Source organism: Peromyscus californicus, unplaced genomic scaffold (genome assembly GCF_007827085.1).
Source record: "Peromyscus californicus insignis strain IS unplaced genomic scaffold, ASM782708v3 Scaffold_13__1_contigs__length_99412109, whole genome shotgun sequence".
NCBI classification, from domain to species: domain Eukaryota; kingdom Metazoa; phylum Chordata; class Mammalia; order Rodentia; family Cricetidae; genus Peromyscus; species Peromyscus californicus.
The window spans coordinates 26,890,150-26,904,378 of NW_026294424.1; the positions used below are offsets into that span (position 1 = coordinate 26,890,150).

The following is a 14,229-nucleotide window of genomic DNA, read 5'->3' on the forward strand; positions in this document are numbered from 1 at the left end:
GTCACCTGATGCCTTGAGTACTAAGGAGATGTTTACACTTAATTGTACTTTGTACCGTGATGTCCTTCAAAGGGGGAGGTCTTTTTGCCCCCCTTGCTTTGGATAGTTAAAGGCTGTGAGTGATAAACTCGGGTCTGCGGTACTAACCCAGAACCCTCCTGAAGCTATCCTGTGTTTCTGTCTTTCTTCATCTAAGTCTGTATCTTATAGTTGTCATTACCCAATTCCACACTCCCTCCTTCAGAACCGTTGGACAGGTCGAGCGGGCGGGACTTGACAGTTCTCTAGAGTAACAGAACTTAGAGAATGAATCTCTGTTTATAGAAGGGGGATTTGTTAGAATGAATTACAGACTGTGTTATAGCTAATTCAACAATGGCTGCCTTCCAGTTCAAAAATCCAGTAGCTGTTCAGTCCATGAGGTTGGATGTATCAGCTAGAATCCTGAAGAAGTAGGCTCTAATGCCAGTGAAGGAATGAACTTGTTAGTGAGGGGAGAGCAAGAGGCAAAGAATAAAGCTTCCTTCTTCCACACCCTTATGTAGACTTCCAGCAGAAGGTGTGGCCCAGATTAAAAGTGGCTTTTCCCACCTCAAGATGGGGATTAGACCAGCACTCGGGAGGCAGAGGCAGGTGGATCTCTGAGTTCGAGGCCAGCCTGGTCTACAGAGTGAGTTCCAGGAAAGGTACAAAGCTACACAGAGAAACCCTGTCTCAAAAAAAAAAAAAAAAAAAAAAAAAAGATCGGGATTAGAAATGGATCTTCCCACTTCAAATTAAGCAAAAATCCCTCACAGGTGTGCCCTGCCATTTTTGGATTTAGTTAGTTCCTGATATGGTCAAGTTGACAGCCAAGAATAGCCATCATACCCCCCACTTTTTTGTGGGGAGGAGCTGAGAAAGGATTTTACTATGTAGCTTTGGATGGCCTGGAACTCATGTAGACTAGGCTGGCCTTGGACTCAAATTCTTAGAGATCTACCTGGCTCTGCCTTCCAAGTGTTTGCATTAAAGGCAAATACTACCATGACTTTTTTTGGGGGGGGGGTCTGAAAATTTTTTACATGATTCTCAGTATATAGGTATATAAGATAGTTATATAGGCAAACATTTACTGTTAATAAATCATGAAGAAATTTGGTATATAATATGTATAATTTTTGATTATTAGAAATGAAAACAAATTTCATACTAATCAAATGAATGGGCTTATTTGTTTTTACATAAAGAGTTAAATCTATGGGGAGAGGTGACTCAGTGGTTAAGAGAACTTGCTACTCTTGTAGAGAATCCAGATTTGATTACCTGCACCCACCTGGGGGCTCACAGCAGTGTGTAACTCCAGTTCCAAAGGATCTGGTACCCTCTTCTGACTTCATCAGGCACCAGGCACACATGAAGTACACATACATACATGCGGGAAAAACACACACACATAAAGTAAAAATCTTTTTTCTAAGACTTAAATCTTAAGCTGAGTGTGGTGTTTCGCACCTGTTTAAGGCCAGCTAACAAAGTAAGTCCATCTTATACTACATTAGACCCTGTATAGGAAGGAAGGAAAAAAAAATCAATCCGTCTTGGGCTGGGATGTGGCTTAGTGGTAGAGCACTTGCCTTGTGTGTACAAGACCCCACATTTTGTCTCCAGTATTCCCTACACAGAACAAAATGCACACACACACCAGAAGAAGGGATCTTGGCTGAATATTTGATGTTGTAGGATGAAGAACACTGACAGTGTTTTTCAGCTGGTCAACATTTTGATTTTCTAATCATCAGTGATAGCCAGATATGGTATGGATATGGTAGTAGATGTCTTGAATCCCAGCACTTGGGAGGTTGAGGCAGACAGATCTCAAGTTTGAGGGCAGCATGGCCTACATAGCAAGCTCCAGCCGAGCTAAGGCTACACAGTGAGGTCCCGTCTCATAGAACACAACAGGGCTGAGGATCTCTCGGGTAGGGAGAGGACTTCCTAGTGGTGTGTGAGGTACTAGCTTCAGTCCTCACTACTGCAGGAAACAACCGAACAAAAGGACAGAAATATGTGGAGGCCATTTCAGAAATTATTGGAGATTCTGGGCTAATCTAAGTCAGATTCACTTAATGATTTTTTTTTTTAATGAAACTCAAAAGTTAGGAATTCAAACACCAGGTTTTTTTTTTAATGATTTACTTTTTTTTTTTTATTTTCTGTGCATTGGTGTTTTGCCTGCATGTATGCCTGTGTGAGGGTGTTGGATCCCCTGGAACTGGAGTTGCAGACAGTTGTGAGCTGCTGCCTTGTGGGTGCTGGGAATTGAACCCTGGTCCTTTGGAAAAACAGCTAGTACTCTTAACCACTGAGCTATCTCTCCAGCCCCTAGTTCTTATTTTTATTTTTTTGTTGTTTTGTCTTTCAAGACAGAGTTTCTCTGTGTAGCCCTGGCTGTCCTGGAACTCACTGTGTAGACTGGACTGGCCTTGAACCTGGAGCTCTGCCTGCCTCTGCCTCTTGAGTGCTGGTGCTAAAGGTGTGCACCACCGCCGCCCAGCATGACATTGGTTTTTCAAATCAAGCGTTCTAGCCCAGTATAACTAAAAATAACTGATTGTGTACTTAATATGCCAAGAAGTGATGGTAGAAAAATCATCTTTGTTTTCTATAACGTTTTTCTAAGAACAGAAAGCTGTACATTCCATAAAAATGCATGGTTTTCTATCCTACCGTGATCTGACATTTGAGCCCAGGTTCTGCCTGACCTGGCTGCATGTGCACAGCAGGGTAGTCCTGTGAGTTTGGAAGGCAGGCGTGAGGAAGCATGACCGTGCATCATCACCAACAGAACACCTTGGCTTCATTGTGTGGTTGCTTTGGAACTAAGTGTTGGTTGTCGCACTTCAGGGAACCCGGCACTGTTGTCAGGTTTTTCAGGTTATGTGACCCTGGGTGGGTTGCAGCTGCGTCTCAGAAGCTGTGGTTTGTTGCGCCCGTGTCAAGGCTTCCTCCTCTGTCTATCTTCCCTCCTTCCCATTTCTGTGAGTCACTGTTGTAGCGGGTGTGCAGTGGTGGCTCATTGCCCTTTACATTTCCGTGAGGATGGGCATGGCGAGCCTTTTCCTCCTCCCATACGTCAACTGGTACTTATACATCTTATTTTGTTGTTGTTGTTGTTGTCGTTTGTGACAGGCTTATCTAGCAGAGACTTGAGCTTCTGATCCTCCCGCCTCTGCCTCAGTGCACCCGGGTTCTGCAGTGCTGGGGATGGAACTGGGGCTTCGTGCTGCTAGGCAGGTGCTCTGCTGCACTACACCCCACCCCAGCGCTTTAAATAAACAAAGAAACAAATAAATAAATAAATAAACGAGATGCCATTTTCCTAATCGGCAACTGCAAATATCCTCTGTGTCTTCCTAGATCTGAATTTTATAAGCACATTGTGCTTTCCGGAGGCTCAACCATGTATCCTGGTCTGCCATCGAGGTTGGAACGAGAGCTTAAACAGCTTTACTTAGAACGAGTTCTAAAAGGAGATGTGGAAAAACTTTCTGTAAGTATCTATAGTAACTGTTACCATTGTTTAAAACCCTGTAAAGTAACTTGTGGATCTTGACAGCCACTAGATGGAGCAAGAAGTCTTCTAAACAGATTCCTGTGCAGATAGCCCCTGGAAGACTTGAAGGGCCTCAAGAGAAATTGTCTATTTGTTGTGTATCTTGTCTCCTCAGTCACGTTTGTGTTCCCAGGATTATCACAGCTTTTGCAGTGGCCTTTCTTGGTCATTGTTGCCGTGCACTGGAGTATAATTGCTAGTGTTCTTTGCCGTGCTCTCTTTCCTAGCTGTGGACTGTGAGGTATACTGTCTGCAGTACGGATGCAACCCAGGGTCCTTTAACCGGGGCTTCTTCTCTGGTTTGTCTTACTGTCTATCCTTAGCTACCTGTTTTTGATAAGATTACCCATTTCAGAGAACTGTGTATAGAGGCACTGATTTATAAGTGCTCTAAGTATTTCGCTCACATTTCTCGATTCATCAAATTATATAGAGAATTTAAGATCCATCTCTGGTGACTATTTACTCTGCAAACTTTTGAGAAGAGATTATGGAGCACTATATTCTGGTAAAATCCCACTGAAATCAATTCTGCACATTCTGATTCCCCCACCCCCTACACACACACACACACACACACACACACACACACACACACACACACACACACACTTCAGTTCTGCAGAGCTAGGGTTTGGACCCAGGACCACACATGTCCACCAGTAAGCAGTCTAGTACTAAGCCACACTGTAAGCCCAGGAAACATTTCTTGAACTCTAGCATTGTGCCAGAGCTGATCTAGGCCATGGGAATGAAACAGTGGTAAACAATAAAAATTGCTGCTGTCAGTTTAACTTACCGGTAGTAATAATAAATGGTGTGTGTGTGGGGGTGTGTGTGGCGGTTAGGAGATAGAAAGTGGTTGTTGTTGGTAACATGGGTGTGTTCCCTCAGACCTGATCAGAAAAGACCTCTGATGAAGTGCCTTTGAGTCAAAGACCTGTGTCAAGTTAACGAGTGAGCATTTCTAGTCAGGAATAGTGCAAAGGATCTGAGTTGACAGAAATGTCCCAGTGTGAATGGAACAGAGTAAGCAAGAGAGGGTGGAAGATGAATTCAGAAAGCTAGCAAGCAGACAGGTCAGCTGTGGTGAAAATGAAAGATCCTGAGGGTTCTGAAGAGAAAATGATATACTCTGACGTCCCCTCAAAAGAATCCAGAAGCCCACCCGGTGTGGTGGAGAAGGATCTAAGAGGGTTAAGACTGGAAGCTATGAGAGGGAAAAGAGCTGGTAGAGGTTAAAAATAGTAGGTAAAGTCTTAGAGAGTGAATGGAGAGTGAGGAAATGCACTAGACAACCAAACAGCATAAAGGACCTAGTTTAGGCTGGAGGCACATTTAAAGCAGGATGTTGAGTTTCTGTACTGTGTTGAGCTGTTGTTGGTTGTTTTTGGTCTTTTGGCTTTTTTCTCTTTTGGGGGGGCCCAACACCCAGCACTCAAATAAATCATTATGAATGCCTGGTCTTAACTTGACTTATTTCTTACCAGCTTTTCTTAACTTAAATTGTCCCATCTACCTTTTGCCTCTGGGCTTTTTCTCCTTTTCTTACTTCTGTATATCTTACTTTGACTCTTACTCCAGAGCTGGCTGTGTAGCTGGATAGCTGGCCCTAAGGTCCTCCTCCTTCTCTGGCTACTTCTTCCAGATTTCTCCTATTTCTGCCTGCCAGCCCCACCTATCCTTTCTCCTGCCTTGCCATTGGCCATTCAGTTCTTTATAAGACCATCAGGTGTTTTAGACAGGCAAAGTAACACAGCTTCACAGAGTTAAGCAAATGCAACATAAACAAAAGTAACACACCTTAAAATAATATATTCCCCAACATTGAGCTGTTTGAAAACAGGTTCAGAGTTGATTGTCTGAGTCGGTATTTTGCCAGGTGAATGAATGTAAGGAGGAGAGAAAAACATCACCAAGGATAATGTAAAGAAACTGAAGGAAGAGGGCTGGAGAGATGGGTCAGTGATTAAGAGCACTTGCTGCTCTTGGAGAAAAGCCAGGTTTGGCTCGCAACCTTCCGTAGCTCAAGTTCCAGGGGATCTAGTGCCCCCTTTTGACTGCCATGAGCACATAAATGCATGCAGCCAAAACTCATACATATAAAATAATTTTTTTTTTTCAATTTAAAAAGAAATGGAGGCACTGGGTAGTGGTGGTGCATGCCTTTAATCCCAGCACTTGGGAGGCAGAGGCAGGAGGATCTCATGATTTGGGGACAGCCTGGTCTACATAATGAGTTCCAGGATAGCCAGGGCTACATGGAGAATTCTGTCTCAACCCTTCCCCGCCACCAAGAGAGAGAGAGGGAGAGGGAGAGGGAGGGAGGAAGGGAGGGAGGAAGGGAGGGATGAATGAATAAATGAATGGAGGCTAGGGCTAGTGAGATGCTTCAGTGCTTCAAGTCCAAAGCCTGGTGACCTAAGTTCAATCTCTGGAACCAACACATGGTAATAGGAAAGAATTGACCCCCAAAGGTGTATACACACACGGACATCATCCACACAATCCACACTAACAGGTAAAGGAGAACAAAAGATGGAGGTGACGAGTGGAATGGGAAGAGACAGCTCTAGATGTCTGGGGTCTAGAGATGACTGCGGAGGAGTGGTGGACATGAGGGCAAGCTCTAGAGCAGCTGTGGGATTGGGAAGAGGGGGTAGTAGAAGCTGCATGAGGAAGGAGAGCTGCTGTAGGGCCTCCTGGGTGAGAAGGGAGGTGGGAGAGAGCAGCGGGCTGCTGAGAGCCCTGCTGGGGAAGCAGAGTCTTCCCTGAGAGCCCCGTTGAGCTCCCCAAAGCCCTTAGACATCTCCTTGACGGGGCTGGAAAGATGACTCTTCCATGAAAAGCAGGTGCTATTGCAGAGGACCCAAGTTGGGTTCCCAGCACCCCCATCAGGCTTTTGACAACTGCCTATAACTCCCAACTCCAGGGGATCAGACACCCTCTTCTGACTCTATGGGTACTGCAGTCACATATACACACCCACATACAGATACACAATACACATAATAAAAATTAATTTTAAAAATTTCATTAAAGCACAGTCGGGCTCTTTGTTCACATAGGGTTATTCATTGTCAAACATTGTCTGTAACTATCTTACAGCTTCACGGAAGTCTTTGTAGTCAGAGACATGAAAAGCCCCAAGTATTTACTGGGAAACCATTTGCAAGTTGAACAGTGGTACACATAGCACACATGAGGATGAGGTAGGAGGCTATTGAGTGCAAGGCTGGCCTGGACTGTAGAGTTAGACTAACCTTAAAAAAAAGGTAGCCAGGTGATAACACACACCCTTAATCCTGCCAGCACTTGAGGGGCAGAGGCAGGTGGATCTCTGTGAGTTTGAGACCAGCCTGGGCTACAAAGCAGGTTTCAGGACAACCAGAGCTGTTACACAGAAAAACCCTGTCTGAGGGAGAAGGGGAAGTGAATAAAACAGAATGATGTTTGTTCTCAGACTTAACTAAAACAGTGTTGTTTGGCTTGTCATAAATACTTAGAGTCCTACATTTTATATATGTGATAGAAACAATTTAGAGTACATGGTTCCGTTGTCTCTTTGTGGAATTTGTGAGTCCAAAGGCAAACAGCTTTTCAGGATAGGTATGGAAAGAAACAGCTTGAGATCTGTAGATGTCTGGGGGTCTAGCATTATTTATTATGTGTGTGGGTGTTTGCCTGCATGTATGTCTCTGGAGGCCAGAAGAGGGTGTCAGATGCCCTCTGAGCACAGTCAGTGCTCTTAAGCTGCCGAGCTGTCTCTCCAGCCTCAGATTCAAATGCAGTTCTGATTATTTTTTCAGGTTCCTTTGTTAGAGGCCACGCTTGTGTTGACCCTTAACAGTTTAGGTATTAAGGCTTTGTAGAAAGACAACCAACAAAAGTAAAAGTGTTCTGGTAGTAAGTTATCACATCCAGATTTACAAATACTTAACAGCTATCAATCTTTAGAAGGCTTAACAGTTTAAGAGGCATTTTTCTCTGTAGTTCTTCACCTAAAAGACTGACACAAACCCGTCCTTAACAGCATTGATGTGCAAATTAGCCAAAGCCCCTGAGGTCACCTATTGACCCCACTGTTCACTTGCAGACTGATCTGTCCTGACCTGGTGCTTTCTTTGAAGACATCCTTGACTGTTAGAGTGTGAATGGGGTTTCAAGACTGTGCTGGTCTCCCCCACCCCCACGTGCTTGCTTTGTCCTTTCTTAGAATCAAGTGGTCCTGGGACTTTCATTTGAGATTGTTTTCCAGATTTCCACATCAGCAGACTGAGGGCCTTCAGCAATGTATCTAGATATAAAATAAAATTATATAGCTATAAAATGCATTTACATAAGATACATTATTTAGCCAGGTGGTGGTGGTGGCGGCACAGACCTTTAATCCCAGCGCTCAGGAGGCAGAGGCAGGTGGATCTCAGTGAGTTCGAGTACAGCCTGGTCTACAGAGTAAGTTCCAGGACAGCCAGGGCTCTGTAGAGAAACACTGTGTGGGGGAGGGAAGGAACCACCCAAACAAACAAACAAAAAACACATTATTTATCTGCATCTACTTCAAAACAAGTTAGCCATCTCAACATTGTCAATTTTAAACGATTGTCAATTTTAAACGGACCAAGGCCAAAGTGTCTGTATACAAAGGTCAGTCCTAAAATTAATATATTTTAATTTTACATTTTTTGTCTAGCAAAAGCAGTTCAGAATTTGTCAAGCACTTGATAAAAAGATGTTTATCTTTAGGTTATCCTAAATTTTGCAATCACATTTTTTCTCAACCTGAGCTTCCATACTTAGCATTTAAAAGTACCAGAGCCAAATCATTTTTTAAATATTTTATTTTATTTTTATGTGTGTGTACCTGGGTATACATATGTGCACTACATGTGTATAGGTGCCCATGGAGGTCCAAAGAGGCATCCGATCCTCTGGAACTGGAGTTTGTGAGCTGCTGCTTGGTGCTAGAAATTGAACTCAGGTCTTCAACAAGTGCTCTAACCACTGAGCCATCTCTCCAGATCAAAATCATTTTAAGGAGTAAACTTAAAATTAACATTTCAATTAATATTTTAAATAACCCTGCCAGAGGTAAAGTCCAGAAACTAGTCTCTTTTTCCTTAAAAATAAATTTTCTGAGTTTCTTAGATTTTAGCTTTACGAAAATGACCCTCAACCCATTCAGACACTCACACGTTTTTTTTTTAAAGCCATGCCAGTCATGATTGTCAGTTCGCAGTGAGTTAATAGGAAGTGCAAGCCTGAGCTTTCTCTTCAGGGACTCCAGGGACAGAGATTGGGTTTTGTCCTGGTATGTCTTAGAAATCTTCCCGAGTTTATAAAAGACTAGTAGGCTGGTGGTTACCCTGGTGGTTACCAAGTGAAATGAAATGAAAACCTCATTTCTGTATTTTAACTGGTTAATGTAAAGAAAGCAAAAATAAAACAGTGTGCTGGCATTTATCTTTTTTTCTCCCAAGCTATCCTTCTTGTACATCAGTCCTACCTAGAACTGCTTGATTTCCCATATTGTAAGTGTCTTCATGCCCATGGATGTCCCCACTCCATACTGGGGGGTTCTCAGTACCACACACCCCAGAAGTTTCCTTATTGCTGAGCTTCAAAGTTCCTTTAAAGAGAGTGCTTCATTTCCCTGCCTCAGTTTTGTTTGTCTTTCAGATTACCTCAGGGTGTTTCTGATGTATGAGAAAAGGCAAAACTCGTCATTGATTGATCTGTCCAAACAATGGGCAGGATACGTCTCTTCCATTTTCTGGAGATTTAAGAGCCTTCCCAAACACAGAAATCCCAGACAAGCCCCCAAATTGTTGGCAATAGATAACACATTCTGTTCTCATCTTCCATAGGCTGGAACTTGCTGACTTCCCACATTCTCCATCTCATTGGTTTAGGACACACAGTCTTACCTAATGAATAATTTGGAGCTTGAGACTTGCCCATGTTTTGTGATCATGGGCTTGGTCACATATATATCTGCATAGAACTTTCAGAGTTCTGAGACAAGTAGGTACCTACTGCCTGCTAAGGAAGAGAGGGACTTAGCTCTCCTGCTTATCTGTAACTTTGATAAACTTTACTTCATATTGAAAATGCATCATAGCAGACAGGTGTAGTGGTGCACGCCTTTAAACCCAGCACTTGGGAGGCAGAATCAGGGAGATCTCTGTGAGTTCGAAGCCAAGCCTGGTCTACAGAGTGAATTCCAGGATAGTCAGAGCTATAAAGTGAGACCCTGTCTCAAAAACAAACCCCTCCAAAAAAGGAGGGGGGAGAAAGAAAAAAGAAAATGGACCATAGCAATCTATTACAAACCTATCTGGCCATATTTGTTTTGAGTACATTTCATTTGAATTTAAAACACTAGAATGTGAGTTTTGCATATTAGAAAGGAACTGGAAGATCTGGCGTGCATCTCAGTGGTAGACCACATGCACTGGTATGAATGGAGCCTTGAGTCCAATCCTGTCTCAGTTAGGGTTACTGTTGCTGTGATAAAACACCACGACCAAAGCAACTTGGAGAGGAAAGAGTTGGCTTACACACTCTGAGTCATAGTCTACTGAGTGAAGCCAAGGCGGAACTCAGACTGGGCATATACCTGGAGGCAGGAGCTGATGCAGAGGCCATGGAGAAGTGCTGCTTATCGGATTGTTTATCTGGGGTTTTGTTTGTTTGTTTTGTTGGTTTTTTGAGACAGGGTTTCTCTGTGCAACAGCTGTGGCTGTCCTGGACCTCACTCTGTAGACCAGGCTGGCCTCGAACTCACAGAGATCTCCCTGCCTCTGCCTCCCAAGTGCTGGGATTAAAAGTGTGCACCACCACCGCCTGGCTGCCATCTTGTTTTTTCTTATAGAACACACGATCATTAGCCCAAGGGTGCCCGCCCCCCAGCCCCATATCAATCATTAAGAAATTGTCCTACAGGTCTGCCTACAGACAGGTATTATGGTGGCAGTTTCTCACTTGAGGCTCCCTCATCTCAGATGCTTTAGCTTGTGTCAGGTTGACATAACCACCCACCCCCACACCACACCCCCCAACACACACACACACACCCCACACACCCCGACAATCCCCAGTACCCAAGAAATCGGTTCAGATTTACAGTGTTGCACTGAACCACAGAGTCTGGGTGGTGTTTGACCTGGAAGAACACTGCTCAGGAACTGAGGACCAAGCCTTTTATAATCTTTCTGCTGGTTCTTGGGCTGTTAGCACGGTGATTGGTTGTCCAGTTTATTTAATCTGGATTCTAGTCTTCCTAATCACAAGCTTGGGAGGAATTCCTAAATGTTTCTGTGTCTGAGGTGCCAAACTCGGCTGTTGTCCTGTGTGTAGATTGCTGAGAGATTCAAGAATACACATGCAGAAGTCTTCCTGAAGCTGAGCATTGTGCACGTGTGATCTCATTCCTCTCTTTCTCCTGTAGAAATTTAAGATCCGAATTGAAGATCCACCGCGCAGAAAGCACATGGTATTCTTGGGTGGCGCAGTCCTAGCAGACATCATGAAAGACAAAGACAACTTTTGGATGACCCGACAAGAGTACCAAGAAAAGGGTGTACGTGTGCTGGAGAAACTCGGTGTGACTGTTCGATAAAATGCCAGGCTTGTTCCCACCATGCCTCTAATGCATTCTTCTTTCTCTCTTTTTTTAAATTTTTTCTTTATTGCCAATCTTTGAACTCATTCGACTCCAGGACTGAAAGAGGCCTCTCTGTCCCCTTTGACTGGAAAGGTCAAGTTTTATTCTCTGTCTTGTTAAATTCTTGTTAATGTGGGTAAATCTGGTTGTTTAATGCAACCACTTCTCCGCAAACAAGGAGGGCAAAGGGTCTCTGCTGCTTTCTTTCTAAGTAGGCATTTAGCTCATTCCTGGAGGCTTTCTGTTTTTGCTTTATTGCTCTAATGCTGCTAGTTTTAGTTTTAGCACTGTAGGTCGTATGTCTTTATTAGCATAAGAACAAACTTTCACATGAGCTTTCACATATTCTGGGTGGGGGTGGTAAGGGATGGGTGGGCAGCCCTGAGCTCTTCGGGGCATTTCCTCTGTAGTGTTAGCTTTCAGCAGTCAGCTGCTGCCACTCTTATGTACCCTGAAGCTTGTCCTGGTAACATTTTCGGGAAATATTAAGCTCAGAACTAAGGTGTTTGGGGTAAGTTTTGTGTGGTGGAACAAATGGGTGGTCTTTCTGTTGTGGATTTTGAGGGTTTTCTGCTTCTGGGTATGCGCGATGAACCTCAGTTACAGTACTCTGACTTGGTAGGTTTCTTCTTCTGTTCTACCTGGAACTGTTTCCATATGATAGAGAAAAGCAAGCTTAGTGTTTCGTTACCATGAGGCTTTGGAATTCGTTACTTACGTCAACCCATCACCTGGGAGTGTATTTCCTAAACTATCAGTGAGAAAGTAACATTTTAAACAAAATGCTTTTGTTAAGTCAAATTACACATAGAAAATTACTTAAGGGCTGGTGTTTCCTAAATGCTGTTGTTGATTCTGGAAGCATTGAGGAAATGATGCCAAGTACCATTCTTGAAAGTTGTACCTTTATGTACCTGATGAGTGCTTCGGACAGCTCTATACAGAATTAATTACTGGCGGTTGTATTAACAGTAACAGTGGGACTGGTTGCCAGTAGTTTCTGTTTTGTTTGTTTTTTAATGAGACCTGGAACTAAAATTTTAGCACCAACAATAGAAAATTTACCAGGAGTCAACTCTCTTTGTACTGAAGACTAACCATGACCGCCACTTCCCAGCCATCTTCTGTTCTTGAGGAAGAGTGGTTGGGATTTTGGATATGTTTGCAGACCTGTCAGAAAATCCTATATATGAGTCCTGTTGGTATTTTTGTTACTCAAGAAATAACAGATAGTACCTAGATGTGAGGTCTTTCTAACATTAAAAAATGAAATGGTGAGCTGTTGCATTACACTCGATACAAAATGATGGTTCTGGGAGAAATATTTTCCTTCATTTCAGAATATTCTTTACTAATAATGATGGATTTGAAAAAATGGCTTTTTTTTTCCTTTTTCTTTCCTTTTTGGATGCTTAAAATCAGAATTTTTCGTGGATTTTTTTGAGATAACTTTACAATTAGTTTATAAAATCAGCAGCAAAAGGAAGTTAGTCTTAATTATGCAGCTTCTGTGATATTAAGTATTTTTTGCCTGTTTTACCTCAATTTGAACAAATAGGAGAAGTCTGTGTGCATGCTGGACATGCTCTGTATACACAACAGCCCACCAGTGCTGGCTGGTCGGTGTTGGGTGCATGACTCAGAGTCACTTTGGAATTTCTAAGCGTTCCTAAATCATGTCGTCAATACCCCAGTCTTGGGAGTCCTGGGCCTATTGCAGGACACCTACTGTATATAGGACTGGTACCAATGACTATTGAGTGCAGAAAAGTGATCAACTCTTGGCTTTGAGCATGATTTTAAATATAGGGGTAGAAAACAGCAAAGAATGGAGTGGAGTCCTAAATAAAACAGTGAAAGAGCAGTATCATTTGTACCTTGAATGTAGAATTTGTTTTTATTTCATAATTCTGCTAGCAAACATGACTGTTAAAAATGATGTATTTATATATGTAATAATTTAGAAATTCCATTTTATAGTTTTCCTATTCTAAGGTGAAATAATGAATTTAATAATTTGGGAGTTGGGACATACTGTATTCTATTGGAGGTGTCAGGTTTGAGTCCTTCAAAAATTTTAAAAAAAATTTGTTTTTTAAAAGATCTGATTTTTAGCTCTTGAAACCCATTGTCACTTAGATTTCCAATGCTAATTAAAATTCTTTTTTTATTTTTAAATTAAAATCACCAATGCCTTGAGAGATTTCTTAGAAAATATGGTATTGGATGTTAACTTTCACAGTTCTGAGCACTGTTAGAATCTATCTGGCAAGTATTTGAGAGATCAATGGAAAGTTAAATATTCTAAATTTAACACAAATATACTTCTTTTTGATTAAGAAAATAAAATCAGATTTTTCAAAGTAATTTGAATTTTGTCTTTGTTTTTCCTTTTAATAGTTTTTCTCTTTAATTTTATTACCTTTATTTGTACTTTCAGTTTTGCTATGCAAGATGGGTTAGAACTTTAAACCCAAGTTAGTCCAGGTCATTCATTGTTCCCGTCCATTGCTGTTTGTCTGTTTGTTTGTTTGTTTGTTTGATCTTATTTGAGGTGGAGGGTTGAGACAGGTGTTATAGCCCAGCCAAGGAAGACTTGAACTCTTGATTCTCCTGCCTCTTCCAAGTGCTGGGATTATAGGTGTGCACCCTGATGCCCAGCTCTGGTTCAGTTTTGATTATTGACAAAACTCATTGGTTCTAGTGAGGTTTTTTTTGTTTTTTGTTTTTTTTTCATTGATTATTTATTGTGAGGCCAGGTATCTGTGTAGTCCTAGCTGCCCTAGAACTGGCTGTGTAGATTAGGCTGGCCTCACTCTCTGGAGTACTGGGATGAAAGTTATATACCGTCACTCCCAGCCCTTCTAGTAGGGTTTTTAGATAAAGGAGAATGAATTAGAGCTATATTAGAATTTGTTCTGTTTTGTTTTCTTCTAAGAAATTGTTTATTTCCCAAGAGATTGCAGGG

General features: G+C 42.3%; 1 protein-coding gene across 4 annotated transcripts in view; it reads left to right on the forward strand.

Moving 5' to 3' along the window:
• The window catches only part of Actr2 (actin related protein 2), a 55,427-nt gene extending 41,793 nt beyond the window's left edge, over positions 1-13,634 (forward strand). For all 4 annotated transcript variants that reach the window (XM_052734755.1, XM_052734756.1, XM_052734758.1 and 1 more), the window contains 2 exons: positions 3,400-3,532; positions 11,046-13,634. In XM_052734755.1, the coding sequence (XP_052590715.1) occupies positions 3,400-3,532; positions 11,046-11,216 (304 nt within the window). In that variant the 3' untranslated portion in view covers positions 11,217-13,634. The remainder of the gene's footprint in view (positions 1-3,399; positions 3,533-11,045) is intronic.
• The last annotated feature ends 595 nt before the right edge of the window (positions 13,635-14,229 follow it).